Raw genomic sequence first — 20860 nt, forward strand, 5'->3', positions numbered from 1 at the left:
CGTTAAAATGCTTTTTCCATAGATACTACGGAAGAAAGAGAGAGAGAAGCTTGAGGGGATTCTGGTTCATATCCTACATGCTCAAAGCAATCCAATGGCCTAGAAAGAGCGAAAAATGGCACTGTTTCATGTTTATATATATGACGTGAAAACAAAAAAGAAAAAGGAACAAAAACACGTGGATGTACATGAAAGACTAAATGGGTAGTGAAATTTCATATATTAAAGGTGTCTGAAACTTGCATTAGTGAAATTTCATATATTAAAGGTGTTTGAAACTTGCATTAGGAAGTTGAAACAAGTAGACGCAACAAAAGCAGGGATGCCAGCAAGTTTAACAAACAATACCGGGATGAAATGAGTTCAGGTGGGGCGGTTGACGGTTTTGAGGGTGATGCTCTTCCTGCCAGAGCTGGAGCAGCTGCAGCCCCACCGGGTGTTGTTTGCTGTTCATTTGTAGGCAAAGGATTAGAGGGTGCACCATTTGGTGTCAGGGGCAAGTTCTTACTATCGCTGAGATCTTGACCTGAACATGAACAGTATAAGATTGAGAACTAAAATTGTTGATCACCAAAGACAAGCTAAAAATTTTACAAGCCACTCACAATCAGAATGCGACCAACCAAACTTCAAATTTTCCCGATCAAACACTACTCGGTAACCTGTCATGAAGTTCTCTGCAGAAATTTGTTTCCAGGATGAGTTACATGGAGAGTACAAGAGTAGAAATGAACAGCAGGATTGATACTTACGTCCAATTGTCCCAATATCTCCATCCGTTGGCTGAATGGCTAAACAAAATCCAATAGGTCCCTGCAATAAAAGATTCCACCATGTTTAGTTTTCATATAAACCAGTAATAAGGTTAACTCTGGGCACGATGAAAATGGCAAATTAAACTAATTTCAAAACCAGTACTTCAAAAATTCTATAAATGTTAGAAGACTACCCACCTGAATGCCATAGATCATGAAAACAGGATTATGGACCACAAAGCTGTTGTTCTGTGGAAATCTGAGTTTAACCAAAGGAACCTTGGGTGGCTCCTGCAAACTGTTTCACAGAAGGAAAATGAAAGTGCGTATTAGCACAAAACCGAGAGAAGCAGTTAAAATTTGTAAGTTCATGCCAACTACCTGGACTTGTAGCAATATTTCCAAGGATAACCTTCAAAGCTAGAGATTGTAGCATTTATTTGTCTGTCAAACTATCAAAAATGACATTTACATTAGACAGATAAACAATAAAACCATTATTATGTATGAAGTTAAATCTCAATGGGGGTACCTCCTGGGCAACTCTTTCAAAAACTTCATTAGGAAGAAATGTAAATGATGACCCACTATCAAGAAGAGCTGTGAAGCTTGTCTGCTTGAGACAAGAACTTTCAATACAGCAGTCCTCAACTCCAACGGTGTAGGTAATGCTGAATCAGATTTTAACATCTATAAGGTACAAAACTCTTGAAGAAGGGAACATTAACTGAGACAGAAACAGTAATTTTATCAAACTGCATAGATGATACATACTATTTTCCATTTGTGGACAGGAATGCGGTAGATTGTTGGGTTGCTGGTCCTTGATCCCCAAAAAAGATTCTTCCAGAATCATCCTCATCAAAGCACATTGAAAAGGAGTTTCGAATCAATCCTGCTTTTGCAAGCAGACTCGGAACTGAAACTTCCCCAAGCCCCAACCCCATCAGACCATCAGGGGCAACCCCATCCAAGTAACCGCCACTCTGCTTCATACCACAACTGTACTTAGAGAACAGGCAACAACGAAATTTTAGTCAGAAAAAACTATAGATACTTGTTCATGCAACAAATAAATATATTTAGTATTCCAGGGAATGATCAGTAATGCACACCCTATTATGACAGAAGCCTGCACAGATTTGTTTACTAAATTGTCACCGCCAGATGCAAGATGTAACAAGTCCTCAACAAGCAATCCAGAACTTGAGGTATTTTCTGTGTAGTAGTTGATAGTGTAAGGGCATGGCTGCTCAGGATTTTTGCAGTTTGGTCCCAGGTCACATAACTGGTGGCTGCAGGATAGGTTCTTGCTTGTGCTTGAACCAGAAAGACTGTACTCACTTAGATCTCTATCCTGCATAATAGATGCCCCCAAACAGGAAGGAGCACCTACCAATCAATCATCTAAAAATAAGTGCTAAAAATGTTAATTAAAAGCATCTGACATTCTCCATTCATACAATAAGGTCATTAGATGCATCTGAAAGGCTCATTTGTTCCTCCATCCCCACCCTCCAGTGTGGTGAGTGGGACTCTGTTAAAAAAGGTGATTTTGACTAGCTAATTTTTATCATGAAACAAATTATGAAATTGTTAATATATCAGCATCAAGCACTTATTCAAAACTGAGAAAAAAACCGCAAGCATATAAGTTACAACGCCTTTTGTGTCACTTCTTAAGGACTGAAATTCAATGCTATTGAAACTTAAATCGCAACAAGGCACAACAAAAAAATTGAAGCTCAAGTGGCACAACTTAGAAGCCTAGGTCACCCAAGGAATAGTCGTTTCTGTGTTCACTCAAGAAGCTTATAATTGCTGCATTTAAGCTTGACTTATGTTAAGAATGATCACCAAATGAAGGCCATTTCACATTTTCAATGGAAAACTAATATAATGTTCCTAATCTACCACTCTTAAGAGCAAGTTAGTAGATGTCCCCAATAATTATTACATTTCACATCATCAGTTGTAGTTGACGACTAGATCTTTATACTTCTATGCTCCAATTTAGTTGAACTGGCTCAATGTAAAGAGTACCATGAATAGACAATACAGGAAAAAAAAAGGACTTCTTTTTACCCATAAGTTCTTAACATCACCCCATAAAAATTAAGCTTGGTTTTACAGGTATCCTTGTTTTCTGACCAATCAACTCCCCTCATCATGTTTTTTATAATCCAAAGGAATTTGCTCTCACAGAAAGCTTAAACCACAGTAATTAATCAATTTCATATTGTCTTCCACATGGCTCATTCATTATCATTTCAATAATTGAGTTCCATTTCATAAACTCAGTCGCAAACTACAAACGGACACACACAAACTCTTTTCCTTCTTATAAAAACTTTACTTAAACCCATTTTTTATCCCATAAAGAAAAGGAATATATGACTTTTACATTATAAAATTCCAATTTCCCATTTGATTTCAAAAGGGGGGGCCAAATGTTCCCAAAAGGAGAACCATTAACAACTGATAGGCAGAAAAGCAAATATCTTTCAAACAAAACAATTATTAAAGAAGCAAAAACATTGTTTGAAAACACAAGCAAAGAAAGGTGGCTGAGGTTGGCCTACCAGACTATTATAGTAACTTGCAGACAGAGGAGCGCATTGTACGCAATCACAGGGAACCCAAAGTAGATCACTCCCCGCATCCAATGCAACTAGAAACGAAACATTCGGTGTCCCTATATCAATCCAAGCATAATGTAACCTACAACAGTTCACCCATCATCAATCAACAGTATACACAGTCCCACTACAAATGCATCCGGTAAGGGCAACATATCAATAACATTACCAAAACCAAAACGAGCTATAAACATTAATTAATCATCACATTTACGTCATGCAATGAATACCTGTGAAATGTTAATTGCTAAATGTTATGAGTATCTGGTAATGTTACAGGAACTGCTACAACCCCTGTAAATTAACAAAGGATATAGCTAAACTTGCTAGGGTAACGCTATACCAGCCATTGTATCATGGTACAAGGGTTGACTATGAACCCTTGGACCATGATCCAAAGGCAGGTATGGTAGTTAAGCCCCTAAAAAAGCCCTTTCATATCAGTGATAATGGCTCTCTTGCTGGCCCAGTAACCCAGTACCGTATCAGTAACCCATATTAGGAATAACATTACAGGATTGCAACTCCAAGAGACTCTCAATAACAATACTGGACCAGGATCATAGCATTACCGACAATAATGTTACCCACCGTGATCTTCGGATTGCCACCCTAAATTCTAAGGTGAAAATTCAAGACTCATAACAAAGTAACATTACCTCAGTCCCACAGTCTAACCCTACAAAAATATACATCACGGTAATCCGGTTGAATGCCAGTAACATTACCGGTAACATAGTTATTTTCAGAGACAAACTATTAAAAAATAATTAAAATTTATCTTACCGGCTCTAATAACAATACCAGGAGTTCGATAACGTTACTGATTCTCTTTATAAATTGATTAAAAAGATTCAGCACGTTACCGGTAATACAGTTAGTCTTCAGCACAGAATTAAAAAAAATATATACAAAAAAGAAAAAGTGCATTGCTAAGCACGATAAACGTTACTGGTTAAGAAAAAATGAACTTTGGTAACCTTACCGGCAACACATAGAGAATTTTCAAAACTTAGAAGGAAAAAGAAAAGAGCATACCAGCCGAAGTCATTTCCAAGCGACATCGTTTTGCTGCCTTGAGAAGGAAAAAGATGCTGAAACTTCGGAACGAGCTTCATCTTCTGCTTCTGGAAATCACTACTGAGGAGCAACTGGTAGTACTCAAAGCTCCTCTTCACCGGCCACGTCGTCACATTTCCATTTCTAGCCTTAACTTCCTCCGAGAATCTGTGAATCAGTCGAGTCGAATACGTCGTCGTTTTCGCGACTCCGCTACCGACCAAAGAAGCCACTATCACGTAGTATATCAGCAGAGATCCGCTCTTCATGACTGAAAGGCAGCGAGGCGGTGTCGTTTTGGAGGTGCAAGTGATGGTGGAACTTGGAAGAAGAGAGAAGCGAGTGAAGGTGAAGAAGGTGCAGGTGGAGGTGGAGGTGCGAAATGAAAACTTTTAATTGTTTAGTATTTATCTGATTTGAGTTTAAGGGATAAGATTTTTAAGGTCCCTCAACTTTACTTTAAATTCAATAAAGTGCGTAAAAAAGAAGAGGTGGTATTGTGGGAAAACATAAACTACAATATGAAATTTGAGTTATCCTTCTAATATTTGAGATTATATGTAAAATACATTTTATTTACACAATTAATTATGTATGTTATATTGAATATCAATCACTTGAAATATATTAATTCAGCAGTTTAAAATTCATGTAAAAAATAGTTGTGTGTACAATCAATATTTTCATCAACTTTTAAAAAGTTGGTCTGATGGTCAAGGGGGTTTGTTCGTTTCTTTAAGTTTTTTGGTTCAAATCTTAGGGTTACTTATTACAATAATACTGTTGTTTACCTAATTCTGTGCCTTTGTAGGGTGTCTAATAGATTCCGGAATTAGTTGAAGTACGTGTAAACTGGTTCAGACACGTAGGTTATAAAAAAAAAAAAAAAAATCCATCAACTTTGAATAGTGATACATAATTCACATATCTAAGCGTGACAAAATTTTATACCAAATTCGATTTAGAACTAATTTTAAACTTATAATAGGAGATGCTTCGTGTCTACTTAAAACAAACCCAAAACGTCGATAGCTAAATAGTCTAATAAGGGTAAATTTACATCTATACCCTTGAGATCCTCCCCTTTAGGCTACCTTTCGAGGGGCAATGTCATATTTCAACTAATAGTTAAAAATATTAGGAGCTTTTGTGATGGCTTTTAAAACTATAAGGACTGCTTTAGAGTCTTACAAACATTAGAGATTTAAGTGAAATTATCTGAAAATTTAATTATGAGGTTCGTTGAAACTTTGCCACGTAGTGGTCCCGGTTACTTTACGTATCAGAGAAAACAAAGTGCTTCGATTGGCGAGGGATGTCTTGTCTGAAAGTGGGCCCATGTCGAACTTTTGAAATTACAGTAAAGGGTCTGTAGCACTTACTAATGACCAACATATCATTTATATTGATAGAAAATATTTTTATTTGAAAGTGCTTATTATAAATTAAACTCATGAATGAATATTCCATTAAAAAAAATTAAATATATTTTGAATATTTGAGACTGTTTTTTGGGTGGTTTTTTTCTAAAAGAATGGAAATACTCTAAAAAATATTTTATATGTGTTTTTTGAAATATTTAAATGACCAATTTATGGAAACAACAAAAACATGTTACCAAAGATAACTTATCAAAGGGAAGTAAACGATATATTAGTCACTAAAATATGATCACTTAGTCTTTACAAGAAATGAAATTTTACTGAGTTAATGAAGTAAGAAATTTCGATCGATGATAAAAACCCTTCTATTTGAAAAAAAATATGCTACGTCTCTTAAATAGATAATCAAAATAAATAATTTGAATGATACGCTTGTTAACAAATAAGGTGAACAAAATAAAATTGAGATTAGAAAAGTATAAATATTAGATTTATGAACGATGTACACAGATAGACAAACAAATATATATTACATTATCAATAATTTTATTAATGGTAAATCGGAATAATAAAATAAGAATCAAAATTTAGATTTTTATAAATTTTGTGACATGTATTTATTTTTATTTTTCTATACTCAAGATTATTTTCTTTATAATATATTATTAATAATTAATCAATTTTCGTAGGTAATAAAAGTTCAGATAAAGAAAAAATCCGATAAAAAGATGGAGGGTAAATTGGGAATTGTGGGTTTTGGTCCAAATAAAAAGTGAAAGATACCCATGTGATGTGGCCGAATGTCAAACAAGAGCCGCCCATTTAGTGGCCCGAGACGGCCCACTGCGCCCGCCCAAGTCAAGACAAACGAGATAATCTAGAACAGGTGATTGCAATAATGGACCAGAAGATATTGTGTTATATAGAAAAGGCCATAACATAATAGGGTTGAAAGCATGGTTGTCAAATCAAAAACTTAATTTTTTTAATCATATATCGCATATCATATCATATCGTATCATAAAATATATATTTTTAAAAAAAATTAATAAAATAATTAAAATTTTCTAAAAATTAATATCATCCCTAATATTAATTAAAAAATTTTATGGTGTTATTAGCTTTAAATTATGGTATTACATAATTAAAATTAAGAATTTATTATTTTCTCATAACCATTCATATTATTTTTAAGATCTATGTCAATATCTATATCTCCACTTATATTATTATTATCATGTAAAATGGGTAATACATATTCCTCTTTATATTCTCCATACAAAATGGGTAAATTTGGATAGGTTTTAGTGAATCGGGTTGGGTGACCTGGTTTCGACCCGAAATTTTTTTCGGGCCTTCTACCCAAATTAATAAAGTCGTATCGATATTTTTAAGGATACGAACAAATACGTATCGTATCGTAAGATACATATCAACGTATTGAAAGGTTTATGATACGCTCTCTGATACGTATCATTGGCATCCTGTATCGAATCGTATCGTATGATACATATCGGGTATCGTAGGATTCTAACAACCATGACTAAAAGTGCTTTTCTTAAAGTGTTTTTACTTGAAAATATCTTTACCAAATTTGGAAAATAGATAGAAATTCATTTAAATTTACCTTATTTTTTTTATTTTTTTTGGTGATCAGGTGTTCGGGCCAAAATATGTATACCTTAATTAATCTTTGAGATATATTTAACACCTTACAAGCCTAATAGACAGGTAAATCACAAATATAATAAGTAGTTATTCGTGAGACTCGAATACAAGATTTCTGGATAACCTGAAGTCTTACCATCCGACCACAAGTCAAGTGGTTAAATTTATCAGAATTTATTCGCTATAAGTCCTTGCTATTTTTGCAAACCAAGACTATTTAAAATTTAACCAAACCTCACAGTAAAAAAAAAAAATGAGAATTTTCATCTTTAAAAAGGGTTATTACCATAATTAAAATTGAATTTAAATATTATCGAATATCGATACAATATTTTAATTTTATATACAAATATTTTAATAGTTGTAAAATACTAAATGGTTTATTAAAATATTTTACTTGAAAATAAATATTTTAAGAAAACCATTTTAGATTTTTTTTTTTTTTTAAAGTATCTTTTATACCCAAAATCCTTAGTTTATTTTCACAAGATTTGGGTCATTATTTCTCGTTTTTAAGAGATCGGAAGGTTCGATGAGACTCCAATTCCGAACTGTTCACAATGCAAGATCAAGGATTTTTGGATTATCAATAAAAAAATGTTTCAAACATTTAAACAAAAACTACAAAATAAGTAATTAAAAAAAAAAAAAAACATTTTTTCACTACTTGAAATTACTTCCAAATGTACAATAAATATTAAATACGTAACACAAGAAACAAAATATTGCAACTTCTCAAATTAGTCAACAATCTTTTCAAACTTGCAATTTACTACCACAAAAACAAAACCAGAAGCGGTATCCTTATTTTTACTTTCACATTGACCAGCACACAAATTCAGTGCAAATATTACTAAGAAACCTCAAATATTCTTCTTGTTCATCAAATGTAAGAACATCAAGTTACAAAAAGAATACAATAGAAATGGCTATTTTCAAGACTAATAACAAAAATTAAAATCTCTGCAATGCTATATACACTAATAAATAAGTGAAATGTTGGCTCAAACAAGCAACGAAAAAGTTTAAAAGAATTCTGTACTTGACCATATTTTTCACCTACAAGATTAAATTTGCAGCAACGATAATTACTTCTGTATTGGGTTATTACTTATTGGACCATTGGAATTCTATTTCCAGATTCCGGGATGGGCCACTCTTGCTTTCTGGCAATAGTGTGTATTCGCCGGCAACAGCTCCGAGNAAAAAAAAAAAAAACATTTTTTCACTACTTGAAAATACTTCCAAATGTACAATAAATATAAAATACTTAACACAAGAAACAAAATATTGCAACTTCTCAAATTAGTCCACAATCTTTCCAAACTTGCAATTTACTACCACAAAAACAAAACCAGAAGCGGTATCCTTATTTTTACTTTCACATTGACCAGCACACAAATTCAGTGCAAATATTACTAAGAAACCTCAAATATTCTTCTTGTTCATCAAATGTAAGAACATCAAGTTACAAAAAGAATACAATAGAAATGGCTATTTTCAAGACTAATAACAAAAATTAAAATCTCTGCAATGCTATATACACTAATAAATAAGTGAAATGTTGGATCAAACAAGCAACGAAAAAGTTTAAAAGAATTCTCTACTTGACCATATTTTTCACCTACAAGATTAAATTTGCAGCGACGATAATTACTTCTGTATTGGGTTATTACTTATTGGACCATTGGAATTCTATTTCCAGATTCCGGGATGGGCCGCTCTTGCTTTCCGGCAATAGTGTGTATTCGCCGGCAACGGCTCCGAGCATCACTACTCGGTCGATTTGGATGGTTACTTTACCAAAAGAACTCTGTTGTCAAAATCAAAAGTAAGGTTGAGTTTAGTAAAATATGAATAAGAATGTGGAGAACTGAATTTTTAGTTTTAGTCTTTCCGGTTCAATTACCTTTCCCATTTTACTCTTGTTCTTGCAAGAGATGTGAAGTTTCTGGCCTTTCGGAGGACTCTCAAAGGACCATGCAAAGCTCTCATCCCACTCAGGATTAGGACCAGTTGACACAATCTGGCAAGTTCATGAAACAGCAAGATCATAAAGATTAGGACCCGAAAATGAAAGAAGCAATAAGATGTAACGTGTGTTCAAATGATTTTTAACGTGACAACCACTTGACCGCCATAAAGTCTTGTTCATTTGGTTCAGTATGCAACTGGGGTGGTAGTCTGAAAGTGAAAGTGTATTTTTGGATATATTGAGCATTACAGAAAGGTAAATGGAAGCATATAATAACTTACCTTGGTTTGCCTAGGTGGAGTATTGCCAAGGGTAAGCTTGCAGAATACGCTGGGGTTTCCGACTGACTGCTTCATATTGTTGCCACGCTTGATTATAACAACTAATGTTCCTGGCAAACACTGAAGCAGAAATTCGGCCTTCTCCTGGAATCTAGGTGGACCAGACTGGATTAAGTATTGAAGCAAGGGGATTGCATCAGCAGCAGCAACTGATTGAGCTTTTGAAACTTCAGCGGGGCATGCTGACCAAGCTTGTCTGAGAAGAAAAAGTGCATCCAAGGCAGCTTCTTGAGTTGCCTCTGAACCAGTCTTGAGTGCGGTAACCAAATGGGTTATACTCAATGTCGCCGGTTCAGTGGCTCTCAGACGTGGAAAGTTGCTGAATAAAGAATTTAGAGCTTTTAGATACTCCTCATTCACAGTTCCGGTTGCCCATAATTCCTTTTCAATAGCAGCTGTATTGTACGATAAAAAAAAGTATAAAAAAATTTTCAAAAGAGGAACTTCTAAAACTTTATGACAGTGAAGACTACCACACATGCTGAAATGACAATGAACCAAAAGTAGGCTGGTAAAATAGAATTTGAGAAACCAAGTGTCGGGTATCTGTAGACTCTTGAGAGTTAAGAGATCGTACCGGTTATAGCTCTGACTGTTTCACTGGAAGCATATTCCTGAATGGTATGATTCGAAAAGAGAAGCTTTACGAACATTGCAGCCTGAACAGATGTATCTGGATCACTTGAACCGATCAAATCCAATACAACCTGAACACCTCCAGCCTCTGCCACTGCTCTCTTATTGGATCGGCTGTACATGACAAGGTTTTGCAAAGCACATATAGCCACCACTTTCATTTCTTCTGTAGGTTGCTCTTCAAGAACGTTGACTAGTGCACGGCAAGCTGAAACTGCATCAGCACTTCGAGCAAGGCTCTCGTTTTGAAATAGATCACCAAGAGCCAAGGTCGCCAATAACCTTGCTTGCTGAGCTTGAGTTTGTGGATCCAAGAGGTATTGGGATAGTGGTAAAATTGCAGATTTTGTAGCTTTTGATTCTCTGATCTTCACATTGTTAAGTAATACTTCCAGCAGCCTTGCAGATGTTTCCTCACACTGATGAGATCGGAGAAGTTCTAGCAAAGCTTCTATGGCACCACTTTCAGCCATTGCTTCGGCACTGGTTCCATCATCACTTTCCAACACTAGAAGAGCATTCAATGAACCGAAAACTGTGCCCTCTGAGCCAGAACGGAGCAGCCTTACCAACACCGCAATAGGCACTTCCAAGTAATATTCAGAACTAAATTGCAAAATACTGGATAAAACAGAAGCAGCAGATTCCCACAAGGCGTGAGGAAGTGATGGATCAGCTTGCAATATTATTTTGGACAGCTCATTGACACCACCCTCTTTTGCAATTTCATTCGGCCATGTTAGTGCAATACTTACAAGAGCCTTTACCGCTCTCTGCTGCAAAATGTGTATGCCAGAACCAAGAACCCGAATGAGAGGACCAATTACTTGCTGTGTTACTGGATCCTTCTGAAGATGTTCTTCCAACAGTAGATGTGACAGAAGCTCAGCAGCCAACTGCTGCACTGCTGGAGCTGGAGAATCAAGCAAGGGGATAAGAGGCTCAATAGCTTGGTGAGAGGTCAGTGAATAATCAGCCCGACACTGCGGATGTTCCAGAATATTAACAAGAACCTGCAATGCACTGTGCTGTCCATCAGGCCCAAATTCTGGTCTAGTAAGCAACAAGAAAAGAGGCTCAACCACTTTTGCAGCAGATGGTCCCTTAGCAATGCCTGCATTATTGGTTAATATTCGGAGCAATTCGGAAAATGCAGCACAGAGGAAATCTGGAGCTTCGTGAAGGATATCAAGTACACTTTCAATTACACCAGCTTTCACCATTTCCATTTTACAACCAGGTCTATCCTTCCCTAGCTTCACAAGAGCTCTAGAAATGGCCTCATGAAGCATGTAGTTTTTACCATAGAGAAGGCCAACAAGAGGAATAACAGCTCCATGTGCAGCAACTAATTCTGCGAGTTGCTCATCGTCCACAAGTTTATCTAGTGCACGGACAACTGAATGCTGAGCAGGACTGAACTCAGTTACAAGAAGAGAGACAAGAGGCTCAACACATCGTGCTGCAGCCAATGTTGACCTAATTCTTGTATTTCCAAAAAGAACACCACATAGCTCAGCAGCATCCCCCTTCAGCTCCATTGAACAATTAGATGAAAGGATCCGGCAAAGGACATCAACTGCGTTCATTTCAACATCTGCAACTGCAAGGGCCCTTGATGGGTTTTCACTCAGTAACCTGACCAATGCAGCAATAGCAGCATGCTGCTCTTTCTCCAAACCAGTATTAAGAATCTCAACCAAGGGTTGAACAGCTTGCCGTGCAGTTTCTGCATTCCTGATATGGTCAGCAGAAAATAGACTTTCCAATGCTTTGGCAGCACTATATCTTGCAGCTCTTCCACCCAAACGTAAAACAGCCACAAGTTGACTGACTGCACCAAATGCAGATTCATGTCTCCTAATTTCAGCACTGCTGAATAGGAGCCCTAACAGATCCGTAGCAGCTTCCTCGGTTGCATCTTGAGGGCCAAGTGAAAGATACTTTGTAAGTGCTTCCAGAGCCCCAGATTCTACCATTACAATCTTATTTGATGGACAGTCTTTAGCAAGTTGAGTAAGAAGGCCAAGTGCCAGCAAAGGTGCTCCAGGACGATCTGGAATTGGTTTGAGTAGATCAACAAGGGCAGGTATTGCTTTTCGAGAAGTAGCACCAACCCTAATATCTTCAACTCTAAACAGCCTCTCAAGAGCAACTTGATCTGGATATTGCACCAAAGCAAACTCCTCTGACAATTCCAGAAGGTCTTGTATATCAGCATCGGCACAGCCAAGTAAGGCAATAAGCCCACCTGCTGCCCCAGAATTTGCAACAGATAGAAGAGTTCCCCTGCTACCATTACAAACTAGGCTGCAAATTGCTTGTGCAGCAAAATATCTGTTTGCAAATTCCTCCGACTTCAACAAATTTGCAAGTGCTGGAATGGCTTTCATGGTTGCATTTGCTCGTATGATATCTCTATCTTGAAGCAAAATGGCGAGCAGTAAAGCACAAATCCAAATGCTGCTATCTTCTTTATAATCAATCTGCATACATTACCAAAATAAGAGCACACCCTGATTTTAGTCACAATAAGCAGGTACATAAATTTCACCATAGCATTAACATGATAATGCCAACAGTGCATTCATGCAAATCTTTTTCTTTCCAACTGAGCGTGCTTTAAATAATTAGTATGCAAGAAGAAAGTGGGGTACCTGACTATACTGTGAAAACAAATGTGAGACCCTGTCAGTAAGAACTTCCACTGCTCCGGCCTCCATTATCGTTGTTTTGCTTTTTTCGTCATGGCAAGCAATAACAGATAGCAGCCAAATTGCTAAGTTTGCACCATAAATAACTGCTGTGCCTGTCCCAGATTCCTCATTCCTGGCTTCCTCTGAAGTATTCCTGCAGATGCTGATGGCGTCTTCTTCATCAATACCCTCACCTCTTGAAGCCTCAACAATGCTGAGCATTGCAACGAGTGATTGAATAAGATGAAGACATGAGTTTGATTGATTAAGATCCTCCACCATTCTCTGGTGATTAACTTTTGCCGCACATATAAGAAGTGCAGCTCCCCCAATTTTGACCTTTGAGTTTGTGGAACTGATCACTCTTTTAGTAATTGACGAGATACACCCAGAGGCATCGATAACTTTTTCTCCTAAAACTACAGGTTGATCTCGGCAAAGTCGTGACAATATTTCAATGGCTTTATCCTGCAACAAGGGTCTTGCCTCAGCAATGGAAGAAACTATTGGAGTAATGCTTTTCGGAAACTCAGCTAAAACTGCCCAGGCAGGTTTCACATGCCCACTAGCACCTGCTGACCTTGACAGAATAGCAAGTGCATCAAGAGCCTCTGATGTGGTAACAGATCCACCATTGGCAGACTCAAGAAAAGAGACCAACGCAAGAACAGTTCCAGCACGATTTACACAATCAGTTATGGTGGAATCAATTTGGCGCGAATGTAGCAGACGGGAAATTGCAGCAGCTGCATGTGTTTTTCCAGAAACAGTGCCTTCACGCAAAACCCTGGTAGCCGGCAAAATGATTTCCTCAGCTACAGCTTTCTCTGAAACTTCATTATCTAAAATAAGATTTGCCAGAGCACATGTTGCCTGCTCTGCAACTTCCAGAACTGAAGAATTAGCAAGCACAACAAGGGGAGACAATGTATCTCGAGCAATACCAGCTACTTCCCGGTTCTCCTTGACTGAAAGAAAAATTGCAGAAAGGCAATGAGCAGCCTCTGCTAAGACACTTTCAGACTCAAAGCTTAGTAGCTTCATGACAGAATAAAGAGTTCTCACAGCAATGCTACTTTCACGCAAGTCCTTCCGAGTTTCAAAAATCCCAGCAAAAGCTGAAGCCGACTTAGCCTGAGTCTCTTCTTTAGTAGAGCTCAGTATTTTAATCATTGTGTCAACTGCATCATTTGAAGCACTGCCTTCACGCAATATATCATTGAAGGGAACCACAGACAACATACTTCTAAGAGCATCTAAAACATAAACTTTGGATTCCGGTTGATCACTTGTTAATAATGCAGTGAGCTGGCTGATAGTTGCTGTATCAGATTTATGGATTAGGTGGTTTAAAGTCTTTGCAGCGATTTCTTTCCCATTGGAACTCCCATTTTTCAGTAGCCATAACAATGCAGGAACAGCATCAGCACTTTCAACACAAGCACGTATATCTTCACTGTGATTGCATAGATTCCTAAGAATGGTTGCAGAGTCTTCCTTGGCTTTTGCAGAACCTGACTCCAGAATTTGAACAAGTGGAGGTATGCCACCAGCAGCAGTAATGGCCCATTTACTTTCATCATTCTCGTTAGATAAGAGGCAAAGCAGTGCAACTGAACATTCTTGCTGCTGTTCTGATGAAAGTCCGAGAAGGGATATCAACAGCTGAATCCCTTCACGGCCTTGGAGAGCACGCCATAGACTACCTTCATTATTGCAAAGTTTGAGAAGAGCTTTTACAAGCTCATCCTGAGCTTCATTGGTTGCCATTGTGATCAAACCAACAAGTAACCGTTTTGCTTCAGAATTTGTAAGTTTAACTGAGAGTAAGGCATTCCCATACAAACTGGCTAGAGCTTCTATGGTGCGCTCCTGTACAAGAAATGGTAATTTCGGCTTGAACTGGTTGACCAAAGTCTGCTCAACAATTGAAGGATCTGATGCTTTAGTCGATTCAGCCATGCTGTCATATATCATAAGAGCTGAAGCCAAAGCCCCTAATGTGTCCTCAACCTGAGCAGGTGAAGAGCATGATTCAAGGCTTTGGCCAAGACTTGAGATGACATTCGACAAGCCACCAGAAATGTTTGCCAGAGCACACATTGCATTCTCCTGCAAGGCTTGGGCATGTTCACCTTGCATGAATTCTTTAGAAGGAGCTATTGTGGCATTTATTAGAGCAGGAATACCATTTGAACCAGCTATTTCACGCCTCGCCTCTTTACACTTGGCAGAGAGAGACTTAAGAGCGCCTGCAGCTTCTGCTCTAACAGGGGGTTCATTACCAGGTCCTAACAGCTTGAGGAGCTGTTTTGTAGCCTCTGCAGCTAAGACCCTGGAGCAAACAGATTCATCCTCCATCATCATACATGCAAGAAGAAAGCAAACGTGAGCTTGAGTGCCTGGCTGTCCTGATGTGAGTAACTTAACAAGTATATCCACTCCGCCAGCTTGTATTGTTGCAGCCCAAAATCCCTCAGTGCTGCTAGAGAGATTCTTTAATGCTCCTGTTAGTAAGCTATCAACCACATTTCCAGTCTTGAGCCCCTTTTTAAGCTGCTCCCATAACACCGGCACTACTCCTTCAGTTGAAAAAATTTTGGATCCAACATGATCCTTTGCCCCACCCTGAGAAACAGCATAAATTGTCTTTGCTGCAGCAATTTGACCTTCTGCTGAGCTGGATTTGAGGAGACCAAGCAATGGAGGAATGCATCCCCCAAGTAAGACTTTTACCCTCAATTCATTCTCCTTACAGAGAGAGCCTAAGACATTAGCAGCCTGTATCTTCACTCCGAGTGATCCTGATCGAAGAAGGGATACAAGTACTGGAACTGCTTGAGAGTGAGATCCGACAGCACTAAAAGCATTCTCACGTGTATCAATGAGTTCTAGCAACTGCTTCAAGTTATATTCCTTCTCTTGTACAGCCGAAGAACTCTGCCGCAACTGCTCAATGCATTGTGCAACACTCGCTAATGTTCCATCCGGATCCTCCATGCTGCTACTGCGATCTCTGCAAAGGATTAAGAATGCAAGAGACTTCAGTTAAAATTACATCTGCAAACCACTGCAAGCTACCCTCATTATTGACCTCATTTTCGGAGAAGGAAATACAAATAAGAGTATTGGATCAAGCCATGATAAACCAGTGTTGATCCACTAAAGACAAGAAAGTAGATGACCACGAGTAATAACGGGATGAAATAATTTTAAGTGACAAAAAAAGCAATGGAAAGAGGCCAGCAAACATATTGGTTGACATTGACATATACAAGATATGATATATCATTTATAACTCAGCATAGCCATAATCAGGGTGATAACATTATAGAAGAATTGCTGCTCACTCCAATTAGCTCCTATCATGTATAGAGCTTCTAGAAACACCATCTCTGGGATAGATACACACATAAAATCTACCCACAGTGTGAAGATAATTTTCTCAAAACAAAGGCACCTAAGGGTTATTGTCAATCCTACTGCAAGCAAAAATGTTTTCCCAAAGTACATTTTCTTCTCTTTTTCTTTTTAGCAAGGAGAACTATATGTACCCACTACAGAAATTACAAACACTGCTTAGTGGTTACAGGTCATGAACATAATACTTATCCCACCAGGATAATTCTGCATGAAAAAAAATAAATAAATAAATAAAAAGAGAGAAAGAGAGAGAGAGAGAGAGAGAGAGACTGACCTCAGACTCATCTTTATAACTGAATGTGGAGTTGGGGGCTCTGAATCTTGAAGTCTGGCATCTATATTTTTATCCTGCAATTATGAGTGCAACAGAACACCAAAAAGAAAAAGGGAGTCACATAATTGATCATAGCTGAACATAAAATTCAAATTATGTAAAATATTAAGTTTCAAGCCAGCCCACTCCAATATTTTCTTTATCAGAACTAGGCATGAAGTAAAGGTAACACAGCATGATTTGACGGAGCAGGTTAACTAGCACAACACAGTGACGTAAAACAAAATATTTGAAATTTCATTTCCATTCTAATTTGGTCAAACATGATACATTCCCCACAATGAGGCTGACAAAACTTGAACTTTGAGACAAGAAAGAAAACAGGTAAGAGTTAATGCAAAACAAAAAAAAAACCCAAGTCGTTGAAAAGACTTCTGTGAAAGTTTATCCATTTGTTTATAGAAGATGCGTCTGACAAAAGCTCAGAAAACAAAAGGGCATCAGATTAGTTTTTTTACTCCTAGTTTGAGGTTTTTACTTTGTTAAACCCGACAACCATCAACAACTTCTATTTAAAATTGTCAGTCAGAAAAAATGTAAGTGAATTGTATACCTAAATTACAACGTTAGCCAAAATTGTAGTATACACAAACAACTGAATTAACCAGCAAAGAACAAGAATTCCAACTACCACCGATGCCAAAATGAGATCTATAACATGCCGCAGTTAGTTAGTTCCACATGAAGTTCACATGTGGCATGTGAATTCCAATAAATCACCAGTAAGCACTCACAACTGAGACAAACTGACAAACTATCAAGATTCTAATTGAAATAAGCATTAAGCAGAAGACTACCGCATCATTGGCAGCATGGCCATTGCCATTGCTGCCAGTGAACCTCCAAGCTAGTGTGGTCGCCAGCTTTACTTTACTTCAAGATACCCAGATAGAAATTCAATCCAAAACAACACCCCTCTCCAGATCCAAGTTCAAGCACAAACGCGGGCGGTCAAAACATCAAAACCTCCTGTGAAACAACAGTACATAAGCCGAACTGAAGATCCCAACATCAAGCAAAAGTAGATCAAATGAATATAAACCCACTTCAAAACATGAAAAACCAAATTCAATTCATAGAAATAATTGCAAATTGATCATAACCAAAGCAGTAATCTCAATTAACTAAAACTCACTACAATGTAGATCAATCATCCGCTGCCTTAAGCACATCCATTAGCAAAAAAATCTAACACTTACCAACTCAACAGAAACGTGACACAACTTTCTTATCAAATTCGTCTACTTTCCTCCATTTTTCCCACTACCCAAACAGAACCAAATGAAGAGCAAAGCAACTAAAAATGTCAGATTTGACTGAACTCCACACAATTAAGACACAGAACACTAGATCAAAACTGAATGAACAAAAATCTCTCATCTCAATGACCAAATCTCAGTACCATTTTAAGAAATAAAGATCAAATATTGACCCCAGATTTCCCAAAACAAAAACAACCCATCAACGCAAATAAGCTAAACTTTGACGTAGTGACACAGATTCAGCATCCATTAAAACAAATAAAGATCAAAATTTGATATCAGATTTCCCAGAAACAAAAACAACCCATCAATCCAAATGAGCTAAATTGCAATACCCATCAACGCAAAGAGCAAAATTTTGACGTAGTGACACTAAAAAGAATCAGAATTTGGCCTCAGATTTCCAAAAACAAGCACAACCCACCAATGCAATTGAGCTAACCTTTGATATAGTAAAGCCAGATTGAGCTCACCTTCAATGGAGAGAGAGAGAGAGAGATGGAGTGCAGAGTTAGTGCATCTATGAATTTCGTAAAGAAGAAGATAATAAAAAGGCAAGTGAATGAATGAATGAATCAATGAGTGAGTAGTAGAGAGAGAAAAAGAGAGGTTTTTTTATACATTTTTAATGATTTTTTGTATCGTTAAAATGCTTTTTCCATAGATACTGCGGAAGAAAGAGAGAGAGAAGCTTGAGGTCACAGCTTCACATACACTGACAGGACCACCGACAGTTCAGAGCTTCGACTTTGACACTCCTACGTTCCTTGGCTTGGCTTGAGCTTAGTTTTGGCTTCGATTTGGAAACTTTTTTAATATCCTAATATCATGTATTATTAGAATATTGATTGGTAATATCATATCAATATTATTATTAATGAATTAAAATTTTAGCTATATTATAAATCTCGAATCCCTCGATACTGTGTTTAGGTGGAGGGTGTTTTTATACAATCTAACGATAAATTAAATTTAGTTGGACTCAGGTTTATCTTATTTCATATCTCAGATTTTCTTATATTTTATCGATCGGATTTTTTCAATTAAAAAATCACATTTTTTTAACGAAAGATATTTACTTAGAATCTATAAAATATATTTTTTGTGAAACTAAATAACTAATACTTATATAAGGTGTTAAACAAACAAAATCTAATTATTTGAGTTTAAACCGTTACAATAAAATTATTTTTTTAGGTTATTATTGCCTTTTTGATGGGAGGGAGTTGAGAATTAACACTTTTTTGTAAAATGTCTCGAGAAATATCACATTTCTATTTAACACAAAATTGGTGGATGAAATTGCCCCTAATGACAAATGTCTAACCATTAATTCAAAACTCATGCTTTCACTCTAAAATCTCGAGTGAAGACCCAAATTTGTGATCTTGAGAAACACTTTTTTAATGGATTTCTTGATATATTATTTTTGGAATGAAAATTTTGTTATTTGAAATCTAAAATTTTGAGTATGTTGCATATATGTTTAGGAAACATGTTAAATAAATTATTTTTGAAAAGATTTTTTGCTGTTATAATTAATTAAGCTTTTATTTAAATGGATATGTTGAAAATGGGTGGTTTAGGCGTAATCTGGGTATGAGTTTCGGTCAATCTCAAAGGATTCAAAAGAAAATTTGGCTGGAGGTTGAAGACGAGTTTTGACCAAAACCCACATGTCAGCTGTATTCAGCTAATTCTACTTTTTGATACTAAGGTGGCCGAAACCATGCCATTCGATCGATTCGGTTATTTGGACAAAACTTGTCTTGGCCAAATCCAAGGTATTCGCCCAAAAATCGACTTCATCTTCTTTAGTAGAACCTACGTTTTTTGGTCGAGTCTAGTTAAAACCCCTTGATTCGGCCCAAAAACTTAGATTTCAACCACCATTTCACCACTATACAACCTAATTATCCAACCATTTTCGCACCATTCTCAACAACACTTAACATATCTCCTATTCTTAACCCTAAAAATCCCACCCAAAACCCTAAATCCAAAATCAGTATTTTCACTCAAATTTTACTCGATTTTGGCACAAATAAAAGGCAGATATCGGTTTAGGGGTTAAAAGTTTGAATTTTGGGAATGGAGAAAGGGGTAGGTTAGGGTTGCAGAAAGTGATTGAATAGTATAAGTTTTATTTACATATAAATACAGTTTCATAATTAGGATTGTACTATTTTGTAAGACACTTTCTAAAAAGTGTTACTTTGAATTTAAGGCTCCAAATATTGACGTTTAATATAACTTATCCTTTATTATCTGGTCGACATCAATTTATTATGAAAAATATAATTTTTTTTTAAAGGTTTTAATTAGGAAAGTAGCTTGGGGTTAAGCCAAGCCAAGCCAAGAAGAAAACAAAATAAAGAAACTCTCTCTTTCTTAGTTGGCAAAAAATGTGTATTTGATTTATTTATTTATTTAAATAAATTATTTAATTTAATGGTAGAATTGAATTAGTGGAGTTATGAGGACAGTATGATACACCTAATAAGGATAATTTTATCAATTATTTATAATTAATTAATTGTCAAATAATCCCTGTTAATGTTTAAGTGCTAACTAACACGAGATTTTAATTAATTTCGACCAAAATTGCTTAATTAAATGACAATTATAGTCATTAATTTCTCATCTTATTACCAATTTAGTTAATATTTTTATTTTTTCTTGGATTAAAA

The 20860-nt window shown here is 36.6% G+C and overlaps 2 protein-coding genes across 3 annotated transcripts; both read right to left on the reverse strand.

The window, feature by feature from the left end:
* Nucleotides 1-189: 189 nt before the first annotated feature.
* On the reverse strand, nt 190-4722 carry LOC116122613 (aspartic proteinase-like protein 1). The gene is made up of 10 exons (XM_031408443.1): nt 4433-4722; nt 3338-3476; nt 1871-2112; nt 1530-1757; nt 1288-1426; nt 1137-1207; nt 954-1053; nt 753-813; nt 606-677; nt 190-526 (listed from the first exon to the last, which is right to left on the reverse strand). The coding sequence occupies exons 1-10, from the start codon at nt 4720-4722 to the stop codon at nt 285-287; spliced, it is 1584 nt and encodes a 527-aa protein (XP_031264303.1). The 3' UTR covers nt 190-284.
* A 4114-nt stretch (nt 4723-8836) lies between these two features.
* LOC116122592 (protein CELLULOSE SYNTHASE INTERACTIVE 1-like) lies at nt 8837-18791 on the reverse strand. Of its 2 annotated transcripts, none has more exons than XM_031408423.1 (8): nt 18613-18791; nt 17706-17877; nt 16849-16922; nt 13113-16167; nt 10397-12941; nt 9760-10214; nt 9413-9529; nt 8837-9316 (listed from the first exon to the last, which is right to left on the reverse strand). In XM_031408423.1, the coding sequence occupies exons 3-8, from the start codon at nt 16857-16859 to the stop codon at nt 9176-9178; spliced, it is 6324 nt and encodes a 2107-aa protein (XP_031264283.1). In that variant the 5' UTR covers nt 16860-16922; nt 17706-17877; nt 18613-18791; the 3' UTR covers nt 8837-9175. The 2 variants fall into 2 exon arrangements, with proteins under 2 accessions (XP_031264283.1, XP_031264284.1); XM_031408424.1 differs by having other exon boundaries at nt 18644-18771.
* Nucleotides 18792-20860: the final 2069 nt, after the last annotated feature.

Source organism: Pistacia vera, unplaced genomic scaffold (genome assembly GCF_008641045.1).
Source record: "Pistacia vera cultivar Batoury unplaced genomic scaffold, PisVer_v2 Contig136, whole genome shotgun sequence".
Classification (NCBI taxonomy): domain Eukaryota; kingdom Viridiplantae; phylum Streptophyta; class Magnoliopsida; order Sapindales; family Anacardiaceae; genus Pistacia; species Pistacia vera.